Genomic DNA, 15,091 nt, shown 5'->3' with positions numbered 1-15,091 from the left:
TTCAAACCCATGGGGCATGAGCTTCACTTGAAGGATTACACTTTATCCCTAATACAAGGAAGGTAAAGAAGTTAGTCATGTGGGAGGTAAATGGCATAGTCTCTTACTACATTTTGGAAGTTTACATACCACTTAATGTGGATAGAAAATAGTTTAGGGGCTGATAGCACATGCAGAATATAGTAAATTTTAAAGTTTATTTTATTTTCAACCCATACTGTTAATTCCCACAACAGCAAGTGATTTTTTTGTGTGTTTTTTGTTTTTGGCCTCTATCCTGACTATGATACAATCATAGTGGTGCTGACATATAATTAGGTGACCACAAAATTTGTTAGGCAAACCTTTTGAGAGCAAAAGGGGCACTTTAGTAACGTTGCTAGGAAAACAGGAATACAGTGATATCTGATAGCCCCGGGCAAATGGTGACAGATGACCACCTTACATATAATTACACTGTGGTTTCAGCCAGTGAAATTGGGCTAATAACAGAGAAGACTCTTCTTCCTTAGCTAAGAAGTGAGGATCTCTCTAGGTGTCTTGGAGCCCCTTCTTTTCAGGCAACATGGTGGCCTGGAACAAGCTTTGGGGTCAGACAGGCTTGGGTACAAACCCCTGCTCTGTAGCTGCCTGGCTTCATGACCTTGTGTGAGTTACTTGATTTCTCTGAGCCTCAGTTTCCTCATCCCCTGTGTTGACATGATCAGTGTTAAAAATGTTTAGCCCTGTAAAAATCCATTGGAAATTTCAGTGCCCTACTCTTTCCCCTCTCTCCCACAATGTTTCTCAATAGATAAAAGAGAAATCACGCTGCTTGTTATATGCAGTGATTGGTACTTGCAGAGAAAGTATATGCAGAGTTTTGAGTGGGATGGTGCATTGATAGATAAAGACTAAGATATAGCCACAGAACACTGGAACTGGAGATGCCTGCATGATTTGCAAGAAGTCTAAGACTCATAGAATTGAAGTGCTATGCCTGAGGGTACCCAGAGAGTTCTGGCTCAGCTGGGAACCAAATCCAGGTCCCTGCTTGTGTCCCTGCAATTCTTCAAACCACTGCTTGTGAGAGGGCTCTGCCCCCAGCCTCAGCCCACCTCCCGGCCGCCACATATGAGAATGAGTCTACCAAGACATGATCTGCTTGGGAGGAAAGGTGGCTGATCTCTCAAAGGAGAAGGGCGAGGAGCCTGTTCCTCAATGGGCTGACTTGGATTTAATTTGCATAGGAATACAGCTCATCAATCATTGTCAGGCAGTAATGATGAAACAATAGATAACATTCAAAGAACTCAAACAGCTTATTTTGAGTCAGGGTCAGATAGCTAAAGGGCCATAAAACTTTGGGGGAACAAACTTATTCTATGCTTGGACCCTTATCATTTAAATTGAGGGTATTAGCAAAGTAGGTTTCATAGGATTTTATGTATTCTTTCTTAGGCCTGATTGCCCCAGGGAACCCACCCTTTCCAGCACAGGGCTGAACCCACCTTTGGCATTGTTTCAGGCTTAAGTCAGGCAGGGGAAGTCAGCCAAGAGATTAGGAGACTTCTCACAGACAGAATGAGGACTCAGGCTGTGTCAAAGCCAAGGAGTGAGGGTTCATCATCCCTTTCTCTATACCTCCCCCAATTCCTTCCCTGAGGGCCCCTTCTCGACCATGCCTGTCTTAGGTTGTCCCTCCTTTGAGGAATCTTACTCATCATTGGCTAACCAGTCATCCACCCAGGGCCAAGCAGGGTGAAGTAAAAGGGGGCAGAGGTGGTGCCCCTACAAGGAAGATAAGCTTTGTCTCCTTAATGGCTTATGGTCCCAAGGTCTTTTTACTCAGCCTTAGTCAGGAGGGGTTACAGTTTCTGAAACCAGGCAGGGAAGTTCCTGGTATGATGGGGGGAAACTGCTCTTTTCCCCCCATCATATTTCCCAGAAGTTCCCTCCCCCTCTCCCACTCTTCACTCTTCTCTTCCTTACTGTCAATTCAAGAGAACAGCATACTTTCCAGAGCCAGTATGGTTAAGCTGATCAATATAAGTAGATCAGAGTTTAGCCCATCTCAAGAAGGATGGTTCTGGTTAATAAGTGACAAAAGTGTGACCTCTATAGAGACCTGACAATATGGTGTGTGCCTGGGCAGTGGTTGTGTACCCTTTTAGATTCAGTGTCTGACTTAATAACAAAGATCTTACAATGTTCTTTCTACCCTCCTGAGATGAACTCAGAGAAATGCAATTTATGTACATGTAACTTTACAAGTCAAAAAATGCCATCTAACTCTGTTAGGAGAAATTGGAAGATAGTTTATAATAAAGTAATAAGTCTCTACAAAGGTTTTCTCAGGGATGACTCACCAGGAGGCAGAATGAAGGAATATGATGCTTGTACCCATATGCATGCAGTGGGAGGAAACTGGTGTCAAGGCACACTTATACACCTTAGGCATTCTAGATGGCAGTGATGTGATATTCTGAACAGGTAAACAACTTTTGGCAAAAATCATCATTTTATACAGTGGTGGAATTCCTCAAAAATTCAAAATAAGTTAAAATGGTACCTAAAATACTTTAGGTTTAAATGTAAAACAGAGGTAGGTTCTAGATTCAGATTATTTAAAATAGGTTTTTAATATACATGGATAATATTTGATAGAACATCTGTAAGTTATGTGGGATGCAAAATAAGTCTTCTTTTTGTGGTGCCATCCTACACATTTCAGGATGTCTGGCATCCCTAACTCCCACCCCCTAAATGGTACTAGCCCCTCCACTCATTGACACCTCCAAAAAGCATCTATGATTTTCTAAAACACCCTCCTGCTTGCTGGGTGATGGGACCTGTTTCTTTTGCCCTTGCTCTGCAGCTTTGATGGACATTCCATAGTTGGGTATCAGCACAGGGTGACTTGGAATACCTCTGAGGAAACAAGAATGGTGGCTCCCAATGGTGCTATTTGCCAAAGCCTCCAGCATGGAGATAGGGCTGATGCTCATAGAACAAGCACCATGTGGCCATGGGTCAGGGGAGGGGAGTAAGGTGCAAAGCTGAGGGAGTATCTCCTACAAAATGAGGCAGTTTGGTTCCAGCCAAATGACAGCAATGGCAATAACAGATTCCAAATAGGAAAAGCATTGACAAATGGGTTTAAAGTCGCCCCAAGTAACCAAAACTCCAAAGTCTTTGCTAAGGAGGTTAGTGTGGATAAATGCAAATGATGGGTAATGTGTTATCTTTTGATATTGTCTCTAAAGTGCTTCCTCACATGTTCCTTTGTTATATACTTTGTGCCTTTCCACAATCTCAGGAGATAGGGTTACTATTATCTTCATTTTGACATGCTTGTTCTGATGATACCCAATATTGCATCGCTTCATTCATAGACATTGTAGCACAGAGGAAAACTACATAAGGCACCATTAGCTGGCCTCTTTACCTGTTTTGTAGACACAAGATGCTGGTAATTTCAGCTGTAGTATTTCGATTTTGTCACAGATGTGCTTGGAATTAATAGAGATGCAGATTTCTGAAAGTAAATATGAGCAATGCTTATTCCATTTTTATCTCCACTAATTTTGCTGTATACTAAGATAAGGCTTTTTATCATGCCTTCAGCCACGAGATGAAGAACAACCTTTTCAGTAACCTGTCTGCAGCCTGCTGAGTAGGTTGTGCTGTGGTGCATGGAGTGTATTTAGGGAGTTCCATCACACTGGGGTTGCATGAATGGTGTTGGCTGGAATGAACAACCTGCCTGACTACATGTGGCAGGCACACTACCTGTCTGTCATCAGTGGGCAGTCTTCCTCATCAGTATCTTCTGATTCTATTTCACTTTAATCATATAAAAACATAGTTATACCACTATACCAAAATGTAATTATAATAGTTAACATTTATTGAGTGTTTATGTGTCAGAAATTTTACAGCTATTATCTAATTTTAATTGGGCTGTATAATTAGATAAACTTGAAAGCTATATCCTTTTCTTAAATCATTGTCATTTTAATTCTTAAAAAAAAGTTTTCAGCCTTTGAGCTTTGTGAATATATTCATGAGGCTTCTCATACATGATTGAAGTAAAATAAATTTAATGGAGCAGTGCAGATAATCTTACTAATTTTGTATTTCTGGTCTCCTTAAATGTTTTTGTTAGAATTCACCAGAAAAGGTATGAAGGAAACTTTGAGGATCTATCATGTAAAGAAAATTAATATGGATAACCAACTATAATTCACCTTGTATACTCTTAATAGTGGACTTGTTAGGAAACTAATCTACTTGATGAAATAATATTCCTTGATAATAGATCAAATGTAGCCTAATGTTCTTTGGTAAGCTAGTACTATCTAGTGTTGTTTAATATCTGTGTATTTGTGAATTTTGCAGTTTTCTTCCTGTTACTGATTTCAGTCATCTTGAATTTGCTAAGAATTGTTTTGTGACCCAACATATAATCCATCCTAGAATATGCTCCATGTGAACTAGAGAAGAATATGTGTTCTGCTGTTGTCAGATAAAATGTTCTGCAAATGTCTCTTAGGGCCATTTGGTCTGTAATATTATTCAGATCCACTTCCTTATTGTATGTAGACGATCTGTCCATTGTTGAGACTGGGGGACTGAAGGCCCCCTCAATTATTGGATTGCTGTTTGTTTCTCCATGTAGCTCTGTTAGGTTTTGCTTTGTGTATTCAGGTGCTGCAATATTGGGCACATAAATGTGTGTGTGTGTGTGTATATATATATATATATATATATATATATTTCTTTTCCAGGGGGAAAATACTTCTTTTTACATATTCATATGCAGTGATTCCTTTCATTGCTGTTAATAAGCTGGAGGACTTATCCAGCAGAACTCTTCTCACTCTGTGTGCACCTGGCTAGAGGAAAATGTGGCATCATCTGACAAACCTGTGCTATGCTAATGAGCCCTGCAGTTTTGACACAGGCACATACATATTTATATCTTCTTGATGTATGGGTCCCCTATTATTATATAATCTTCTTTATTTTTTATCATTTTTAATTTAATGTTTTATTTTGTTTGATTCAAGTATAGCTACCCCTACCATTATGGGTCACCATTTGCTTGAATTATCTTTTTCCATCCTTTCCCTCTGTGTGTCTTTAAGGATACAGTGTGTCTCTTGTACGCAACGTATCATTGGACCTTATTTTTTTATTCATTCAGCCATTCACTTTGTCTTTTGATTGGAGAATTTAATCCATTTAAGGTAATTATTGATAAGTAAGGGCTTACTATTTTGTTAACTGTTTTGGGGTTGTTTTGTAGCTCCATTCTTCCTTATTTCTTATCCTGCTGTCTTCATGTGTTTTGATGTCTTGTTGTATCAGTATGCTTTGATTTCCTTATCATGTTCCTTTGCGTATTACTACAAGTTTGTCCCTTGCAGTTACCATGAGGTTTACATAAATATCTTGAAATTATAATACCTTATTTTAAGTTAATGCCAACTTAACTTCAGTATAGTTCCTAAGCTTTGCATTTTTACTTCCCCTCTAGCTCACTGTTTAGGATATTGTTTTACCATTTCTTGTATTGTGTAACTGATAACAGACTATTGTAGTTATGGTTATTTTTGCAATTGTTTTTTTAACTTTTAAACTATATTTAAGTAAATTACACACCACAGTTACCATATTACAGACTCTATGTTTTTTACTATTACCAGTGAGTTTTACACTACATTGTTTTTATGACATTAATTAGTGTCCTTTTACTTCCATTCAATGAACTCCCTTTAGCATTTCTTATAAGGCTGGTCTAGTAGTGATGAATTTCCTCAGCTTTTGTTTGTTCAAGAAAGTCTTTATCTTCCATTTCTGAAGGACAGCTTGGCAAGGTATAGGATTCTTGGTTGAGAATTTTTTCCTCAATATTTTGAACATGTCATCTCATTCTCTTTTGGCCTAAAAAGTTTCTATTGAGATACATACCGATAGTCTTATGGGGGTTCCCCCCTTGTATACAATTTATCTTTTTTCTGGGTGCCTTTAAAATTTTATCTTTGACAGTTGACAATATAGTTATAGTCTTTGATATTTGACAATTATAATATGTCAGCATAGTCCTATTTGGGTCCAGTGTACTTGGGGTCTTTGGGGCTTCTTGGACCTGGATGTCTAGTTCTCTCCCCACATTTTAGAAGTTATCAGACATTATGTTTTTTAATATACTTTCTGTCCTTTTCTTTTCCTCTTTTGGAATTCCCATAACGTGAATAGTTTCACTCATTTTCATTCATTTTTCTGTTTGCTCCTCTCCCTGGATAATTTCAAATGTCCTATCTTCCAGGTGGCTGATTCTTCTGTAGGGCTGAGTCTGCTTTTGAAGCCCTTTATTGAGTTCTTCCATTCAGTTATGTATTTTTCATCTCAAAGCTTTCTGTTTGGGTTTTCTTAATGTTTTTTGTTTCTTTGTTGAACTTCTTGTTTTGTTCATTCATTGTTTCCCTAATTTTGTTTAGTTTCCTATGTGTTCTTGTAGTTCACGGAACTTCTTTAAAAGGATTATTCTGAATTCTTTGTCTGGCAGGTCATAGATCTCCATTTATTTAGGGTCAGTTATTAGTGCTTTATTAATTTCTTTTGGTGGTATCACATTTACCTGATTTTATGTGGTCCTTGATTCCTATGTTGATATCTATGTATTTGAATTAGTGGTCTTCTCTTCCAGATTTGCTTTAGCACAGAGTTCTTCACCAATAAGTTCAATTTGGGTTTCTGGATGTGTGCCCCTGGTTGAGAACAGCTGCATAGGGCTGCTGGCCTTGATTCTCTGCCCACCTGAGACTGTAGTCTCTGTTCAGGCTTACTAGACAGTCAGGACTGTCTATGCTCACCAGTAGATACGGCTATGAATTAGCTTTCCTACCCTGGTGAAGCAACAAGATGGGATCCAGATCCTGCCCAACTCATTGTTGAACAGAATCAGGTAGGAGTGTACACTGGATGTACACTGGATTTCCTGGTCAGGTGAGGCCAGAGTTTTTGTCTGCAGACAGGAAAAGCCTTAGGCTTTGCTCCCTGTTCAAGTGCCACTGTAAGCAGCACTGTTTGATAGGCTGCCAGCTCCCAGTGTGCTCTGGTAAAGTTCCCTGGTTGGGCAAGCTGAAGGCTGTATTCAGCAATACATGTATTCTTATGACTGAGTCCATGAAAGAATTTCCCTGCCTAGGTGCAATGGGAGAAGCAGCTTCAGGGCTACTGAGGTTCTTCATTTGTGGTCTTAATTCAATCTGACCAGTGCCCCAAGTCCCTGGTTTAACAGAGCCACTTGTTTTGCCCTGAGGGACCATCACCTCTGCTTACTCTCCTTTCAGCCTGAGCATTGCTAGGTAACACAGTTTCCAGCTGTTCTCACCAGCCCCTCCCAGCAGGCGTGGGTGGAGTTATGACTCAGTTCTTCAACCTGGGCAAACCAGGTTCCAGGATTCCAGGGTCCTTGTCTGAGAACCAAATGAAGCAGACCTGTTCCCCACTGAGTTCCCTGGTCAGGTGTGCCACCAACTGAGTTCTGCAGATAAACGAAGCTGCTCACAGGCACTACTGCTTGGGCTTTGCAGGTAGGAATGCAGCCTGCTAAGATCTGAGTACTGGTTGTTGGAAGTCTCTCCCCACAATCAGATTCCCAGGGGCTGAGTCCTGCAGATTCCTCTGCAATCCCAGATTGGGGTGAAACCAGAGTAAGGGCTCCTATGAAGTGACCCACAATACTGGGGTGCCTGGATGTCACCATAGGCTCAGGGGGCACCTCTTTGTGTGCATATGCTGTGCTGGCCTGGGGGCAATGCAGTCAGCATGTAGCCATTCATCTTACCCTTCTAATGCAGTCTATCTTGGTCTTTGTGGTGCACGGTGTACTTCAACCTTCCTCCTGTGTTCCAGGATTTTTTCAGTGGTGCTTTGTTCATGAACTGTTGTTGAAGTGAAGCCAGGAATGACGTATGTTGTCACGTGGGTGATGTCACTTCCTGCACATATTGAGGAGAGAAATTCTGAAATGTATTCAATTACCTAATGCACACACGGTTACCAATTTGGTATTATATTGTAGAATTGTCCTGGAAAACACATATTCAAACCTGCTTTTATTTCCCACTGAGTACCAATGGCTCCAAATTAGGAGAGCTGGCCTTAGGCTGATAGTAGTAGGTAACTGACATGTCTCTCCCAATGAACTTTAGGAAATAATATTCATATCTTTTGACAAAGCTGTTTACCTTTTGGACACCTCTGGCCAATGAACTGAAAAACAAGAGGGACAGAAAGATTTATATGTAAAGATGTCTCTTACAGCATTTTTTTTTTACAATTGTGAAGCAATTTAATGTTTGCCAATAGGCAACTGATATTGTATTAACTAAATAGAATTTGGCAAGTGTTTAGAATTATAAATACTAAAAGGAAGTTTATTTCAACATAAATGTCTAAGTTAAAATGTGCACATATTTGCAATTATACAAGCAAGAAGACAAAACATAATAAAGTGATTATAATTGGATGGCAGATTCTATAATTTTCCTATAATACTTTGTTTGGCAGAGTATACTTCTAAAAGATACCACTAAAAATGATAACATAATAGTGATTTGTTGTCATTTTATTCTTTCAAATGAGCAAAGTTGAAGGTCATAGTCGTACACATACATGTTAATATTGCCAGCCACTTGAGGTGTTTTTTTTTTTCTGGTTTGTTTCCATCTACAGATTTTCATGGAAAAAAAAAAACCAAACCTGAAATTTTTTAAAAAATGTCTCTTTATGTCTCTTTATAGGTATTCCTCTGCCCAAAGAAGATGGCATTTCTGCGCCCTTGATCTCCAGCTCACCGGTGAAGGAAGCCCGGGAGTATGAAGAGCCCTCAAGTGAAGAGGAAGATAAAATGAAAGAAGAGCCTTTGACTATCTCTGAACTGGCGTACAGCCCGAGTGCTAGTCTGCTCCCCACCCCAGTTGATGATGATGAGATCGACATGCTCTTTGACTGTTCATCTCGGCATGAGTTGGAAAGAGAAGACACGGATTCGTTTGAGGAACTGGAAGCAGATGAAAATGCCTTTCTGATGGCAGAGGAAGAGGAGCTGAAGGAGGCTCACCAAGCTTTGTCATGGAGCTATGACATTCTGAGCGGCCATATTCGGGTGAACCCACTGGTCAAGAGTTTTTCCAGGCTCTTTGTGGTGGGTCTGGGCCTGCTGCTCTTTGTATTCCCCCTGCTCCTCCTCCTTTTGGAGTCAGGTATTGATCTCTCCTTCTTATGTGAAATCCGCCAGACACCAGAGTTTGAGCAGTTTCACTATGAATATTACTGTCCCCTCAAGGAGTGGGTGGCTGGCAAAGTAAACCTCATTCTCTACATGCTGGGTTGCTCATAAAATACATCTCTCATATGACTAAGGGCTATATTCAATACTAGTGATTTGTTTTTTCTGCAAATGCCTGGTTCTGAGTGGTCATGGAGCCGTCAACAGGTGTTCTTTGCTCAAAACTGATTATTCAAACCTTTAAGTTAACTTTCCATAATTCACTACACCTAAATAAGTTTAAGTCAAATGCAGTAATTTTTGTTATGGGTCAGGAAGATGGCCTTTAAATAACCAAAAATGTTTATTTTTATTATGTCATTGCATACTCTTTATCTATTATATCATAATACATTTCTATTATGCCATAATACATTGAGCTGAATTAGGTTTCCCCCTTTTAGATAATTAGCATCATTATAGGCTATAAGGTTCAGAATCAGAATTTTAGTAATAATCCAAGAGAGAGCTTTTGAATATAATCCCTTAGTGAATACAATGTCCTCTAACCAATGCCTATACAACTAAATTTATGCTGGGTTTTTGTTTTTTTAAAAATATTTTTATGTGTTCAGAATATTTTGGTAAATTTTTAGCAAAAAAAAAACCCTCCTGGAGTTATTTAATTGTACAGATTGTAAGACTAATGCACAAAAGGTATGTTGGGCATTTTTTAATGTTTTGGCACTGGTTTGTTTAAAAAATATTTTTGGCTGAAAAAAATCCCATAATTTGTTGTTAGCTACTTATGAGTTAGAAAATAGGTAGAAAGACTGTGGTAAGTAAGCTCCTAAAACAAATGATGGAAATGGAGGATGTAGAAACAGAGCATCATCAAGTGGACACAGGGTGGTCCCTTTTTCAAAGTATCTGGACAAGATGACTAGTTACTTTCATTTGCATTCTGCCTAAATATTTTGGCTGAAGAAGCAGAACGTTTTTCAAAAAGAGAGTGAAACTTTAAAGGAAAAGAATGAAAAGATATGCCAGTTAATTGCATGTTATTGTACAGTAACCCAAGAGTGGAAGCAGATGGGAAATGGACAAAGGGCAAGTAGCAAAAAAAGTTTTGGTGAGGCTGGTAGTCTAGTGGTGGTAGGAAAATGATCAATTTTATGGAAGTGATGGTGATACAAGGTGTTGGATGATGTAAAGAACAGTGTACTCGCTGTCCAAATTGACATGAATATGTTTAAGTGGATCTAAATAAAAGCGGAGAAACTCGAAGGCACAGTTTTGGTCCCTCATGCCATTGATTGTGATTCTGTGGAAGAGCTTAACTTCAAAGGAAGTGTATGTATATGTGGGGGCAGAAAATGAAGAGAATGGATTTTGGCTTTTTGACAAAGCTAATGATCATTTGTGGTGGTCCTCATTTCTCCTTGCCTGGTTTCCTTAAGATCTTAACTCATTCATAATTGGGACTCTTGTTAAGAAAGAGGAGTGGACTCCCTAGCTGATACACTATTTCAGCTTGGGTGAAGTAGAGGGGGGAAATGTTCTCTAGTGCCTGTCTTCATACCATTACATCCATGGCAGAAAGGCTCTGAGGCCTTCCCACGCAGCATCCCGACCAGTCCTGTGGTATAAATGAGAAAGGTAAGAACATGGAGCTTTGGGATTTCTCCACGAGCTGAAAACGTTCCACTGCCTTCATGTACAAAGAGACTGAGCTTCCTGTAATCTCTGACTCCAACAGACACTCGAGCTCTACATTAGCATCATCTCCAAAACGGCCATTCTGGTCCTACTTATTCATGAAGCTCTGAGAGCTTTATTAGGCATTTAATTTTGAAAATGAGTTTTAAAAGTCAGCTCATCTAGCCTTCAGTTAAGCAAACTCAAATATATAGTTGCTATTAAGATTGTAGAGTGTGCTTTCTCATGTGCTTTTCAGTGATTGGTTTTACGTTTTAATTTTAATACCTGAAATTTGATAATGATATACAGATATATTTCCTATGGTTTATTTTGGAAGTTTGCAAATGGCCAGCTTTGAAATTAAAGGTTTTTTCCCCCTGTTTTCCATATGACTTGGAAGTCATACTTTCCAATGAAAGGGCCCTCCAACATAGTCTGAAATAAATTAGTCCTCCTTCTAATTATGCTTCAGTTTCTAACCATGACAAATCATCTAGCTTTTATCCTTTTAAAATAATATTAGATATTTTTAAATTATGGAAGTAATATATTGCCCATCATAAAACATTTGAAAAATATTGATAGGGTAAATATCATACATAGTCCACCACACAGACTTATATTAAGAGGTAATATATTATTTTTAACATTTTCAGCTAACATCTCTTTTTTCTTTGGCAAAAACTTGACTATTGACTAGAAATGTTCTTAAGTAAAGGAATTGACAGGATAGGGTCTGCTGAATTTAAACAATAGCCACCAACAGTGAAAGTGGGATCCTGAAATGCCATTTTTCAAGACAGGATATAAAAAGCCTTTTTAGAAATACCACATAAGTATGGTAGAAGGCAGTCACCAGTTACCTGAATGAAGTGAGAAAAAACTGCTTCCAAGATGGAAAATGTATGAGGGGGGACCCTAAAAAACCAGAATTTTTAAAATAAGTTGTGTATTTATTCTTACACGTTTAAACTTCAGTCACCTTCAAAGTACTCTCCATTTGATGCACTACACTTATTGAGACATTTTTTTCTATTGCTCAAATCAGTTTTTGAACTTGTCAGTTTTGGTGTATTTTAGTGCTTCTGCTGTTTTTTGTTTCACCCCTTCCACATGGGCAAAATGTTTCCCTTTGAGGACTTTGTTCAGCTGGGAAACAAAAAAAAGTTGCTTGGGGTGAGATCAGGTGAATAGGGAGGGTGGGGCATGGGGGTCATGCCATTTTGGGTTGAAAACTGCTGAACACTCAGCATGGTATGGGCGGGTGCGCTGGTAAATCACCCAGCATGAAGTGGGCAAATGCGTTGAAAGAGTCTTCAAAAACGAAAAATTCGCTGAAGCTGAACATAGCCTCTCACAACAACGCCAAATGGTACACTGATACAGAAGGTTCCTAGAACACTCACCTGGCATGGGAAGCCTGTCCTACCAGGGACCCACTCCCCAGAAGACAGATAATTCTGGGGTTTTTTGGTCCCCCCTCATATAATATAGTGAGATACAGAGCTCAAAGCAAGTGTGTGAGTATATGTATATTCCATATTATTGGTATATGTGTTTACATATGCATATATATGTGTGTGTATATACATCACTGATATGCTCTTATACACAGTTGTGTTTACGTTTCCCCAGTTGAGGAATTTTTGACATTATTCCTTTTCTCTCTCAGATATCATGGTGGATAAAAGTCTTAAAGGTTTCAATTTTCTGTGAAAATCACTGTGTACATTTATAGTCATATATACACACATATATGGCAAATACATATACACACACAATCTTGTCTTTAGTGCTAATGCAAGTTAGATCATTAAAAAAATGTAGGTAAGGTATATTGTGTTTCTGTCCATGCTTGGAACATATTGTAAAATGTCATGTATTTGGAATATATTTTGTGGCTTGTTTAATATTTATAAAATCAACTCTGGGAAGAATTCAAAATGAATTCATTTCATTGAAATACTAGAGATATGGGGGCCATATGATTGGAGCCTTATCTTTGTATAGTGAAATTTGCATTTCTATGTCAATATTCAGATTGTTTTATATGTTAATATGGTGGCAGAAATCCCTAATAAAATTACTCTGGGGAAAAATATTTCTGCAATCATTTAGTTTTATTCAAGGCAAAGTTTTATAAATAGCCTGTTGGGAAGTACAGGAAGGTGCTATCTAGGACCATGAAATGGTGTCACCTTTGAATGGTGCTGGCATGAAAAAAACAACCGCAGGTAATGGATGGAAGCAATCGTTTGCAGAAGCCTCCCTGGCTAAAAGCAGGAGTACTGAGGGTAATGGGAATGCACCCATATATAAGAGATAGCTATGGCACTAAGATACCCGGAGAAATAATAAAAAACAAACAAACCAGGAGTGTTCTGCATGACAGGTAGGAGGAAAGATTTTAGAGTGCTAGGAATTAGTATGTCATCACTTCTGGCCAGAAAAGGGTGTCCCCCTGTGCTAGAAAGAGCCTACATCATATCAGACTCAGGTCTGCAACACTTGCCACTAAACTTCTTCTGCCTGTTCATGGGCCTGGAAGACTTTCACTATTCTTCTATCTTCCCCTCCATTCAGCATGGCCCGTCACAAAGCTGATGACTGCACACCTGACAGTTGAATCACTGGGTGTTATTCTGAATGAAGCAAAAGGGACTCTGTTACAGGAACACAATTCATGTCCAGCCAAATTGTACCCCAACTGTGGTGGCCTCTTAAATCTGTCAAGTTTTTTTTGTTTTTCAGTTTTATTTAGATATAATTGATGTATGACAGTGTGTTAGTTTTTAGGTATACAACGATTTGATATTTGTATATATTGCAAAATGATAAAGTTTAGGAAAAAATCCGTCACCTCACATAGCTACAAATTTTTTTTGTGGTGATGAGAACTTTTAAGGTCTACTCTCTCAGCAACTTCAAATATGCAATGCAGTATTGTCAATGGTAGTCACCATGCCGTATATTACACCCCCAGAACTTACTTATAATTGGAAATTTGTATCTTTTGACCTTCATCCGTTTCACCCACTGGGATGTGGGAGGTGAGGGAAGTCTGTCAAGTTCATACTCAGCAGTCCTCAGAGGTCCAGGCTCTAGAGTACAGGCAAGAAAAGAAATTCACTGGTTAGTGTTCAGGCAGGAGGTGCCATGGACCTACAGTCCCCACTCCAACAGCTCTAGCCAGTACTGTTTTTTTAGGTTAGTATCTGCAGACTGGAAGGCTCACACAAAATGGCCCTTAGCTACTTACTCATTGAATGGTCCAGATTCCTGACCCAAGCTTGCCTCTTGGCAGGAATCCTTTTCCTTACTCCTATCATTTCCTGCTCAGCCAAACAGGGGCAAGATCTCTTAACCACACTCCAGCTTGGAAGGAGAGTACTGGGGAGAAGTTTCCACCTCTGGGGTAACCTTGGGATGGTTGTGGTTGATGAATTTGAGATCCTTAAGCCATCTTTCTCTTCTGGGTGGAGATAATGTGCCAAAAGTCCCTGCTTACTTGTCCTCCTACTTCTCTCTCTCTCTCTTTCTCTTGGACCTGCTTTTGGGCTTCCAGTCTCCATGCAGTAAACAGACCCAGCAGGAGCTGCCGTGGTGGGCCCAGCCAGGACTCTGCTCTCCACAGTCCAGCCTCAGTCTCTGATGGGGCGGGTAAGTCTGGCGGGCCCTGCCCAGTGGGCTCAGCTGTCATCACTGCTGAGACGAGGAAAGAAGCTTCGCTTGGGCCACAGATCCCAGCTGTGTTCTCCAAAGCTTTAATAAAACTGATTTTAATCCTCTTCTGGCCATTGTGTCTATTGTGTATTGAGAACTGGGGTGTGGTTCACACTAAGAACACTCAAGAATGTTGAGGATCTCTGCAACCTCCAATGTTGCAAGGAAGGAGTGGAGAAGGCTGCTCCTGGCTGCCTCTCAGGTGACAGGGCATGTCTGCCACTGATATCAGCCCTGACAGGCCTTGCAAATGGGTGAGGGAACTTAATATTAGTAAAGAACAGAGGATTCGTGGGAATTGTACATCTATTCTTTACCTGTACCTGGTACATACCCCGATGTCACTTTGGAAAGAGAACCAAGGCCACTTCCCTCATTGTAAAGGAAAACTCTTAGTAGGACAAA

The 15,091-nt window shown here is 39.6% G+C and overlaps 1 protein-coding gene and 1 long non-coding RNA gene across 4 annotated transcripts in view; one reads left to right on the top strand and one right to left on the bottom strand.

Moving 5' to 3' along the window:
• Nucleotides 1–14,751, top strand: part of FRMD3 (FERM domain containing 3) — a 262,871-nt gene extending 248,120 nt beyond the window's left edge. Inside the window, exons 14-15 of one of the 3 annotated variants that reach the window (XM_036021775.1) lie at nucleotides 8,796–9,199; nucleotides 14,529–14,751. In XM_036021775.1, coding sequence (XP_035877668.1) covers nucleotides 8,796–9,199; nucleotides 14,529–14,615 — 491 coding nt within the window. In that variant the 3' untranslated portion in view covers nucleotides 14,616–14,751. Of the gene's footprint in view, nucleotides 1–8,795; nucleotides 11,878–14,528 lie in introns of those variants that run through there. The other 2 variants (XM_028523581.2, XM_028523580.2) reach the window with 2 other exon arrangements.
• On the bottom strand, nucleotides 1,903–8,849 carry LOC118499713. Its single transcript, XR_004902232.1, has 3 exons — nucleotides 8,755–8,849; nucleotides 7,838–7,991; nucleotides 1,903–2,520 (listed from the first exon to the last, which is right to left on the bottom strand). It is a non-coding gene; the product is annotated as an uncharacterized LOC118499713 (long non-coding RNA).
• Nucleotides 14,752–15,091: the final 340 nt, after the last annotated feature.

This window comes from Phyllostomus discolor, chromosome 3 (assembly GCF_004126475.2).
Source record: "Phyllostomus discolor isolate MPI-MPIP mPhyDis1 chromosome 3, mPhyDis1.pri.v3, whole genome shotgun sequence".
NCBI lineage: Eukaryota > Metazoa > Chordata > Mammalia > Chiroptera > Phyllostomidae > Phyllostomus > Phyllostomus discolor.
The sequence above is the reverse complement of the archived record's forward strand: the minus strand, read 5'-3'. Positions and strand labels throughout refer to the sequence as shown.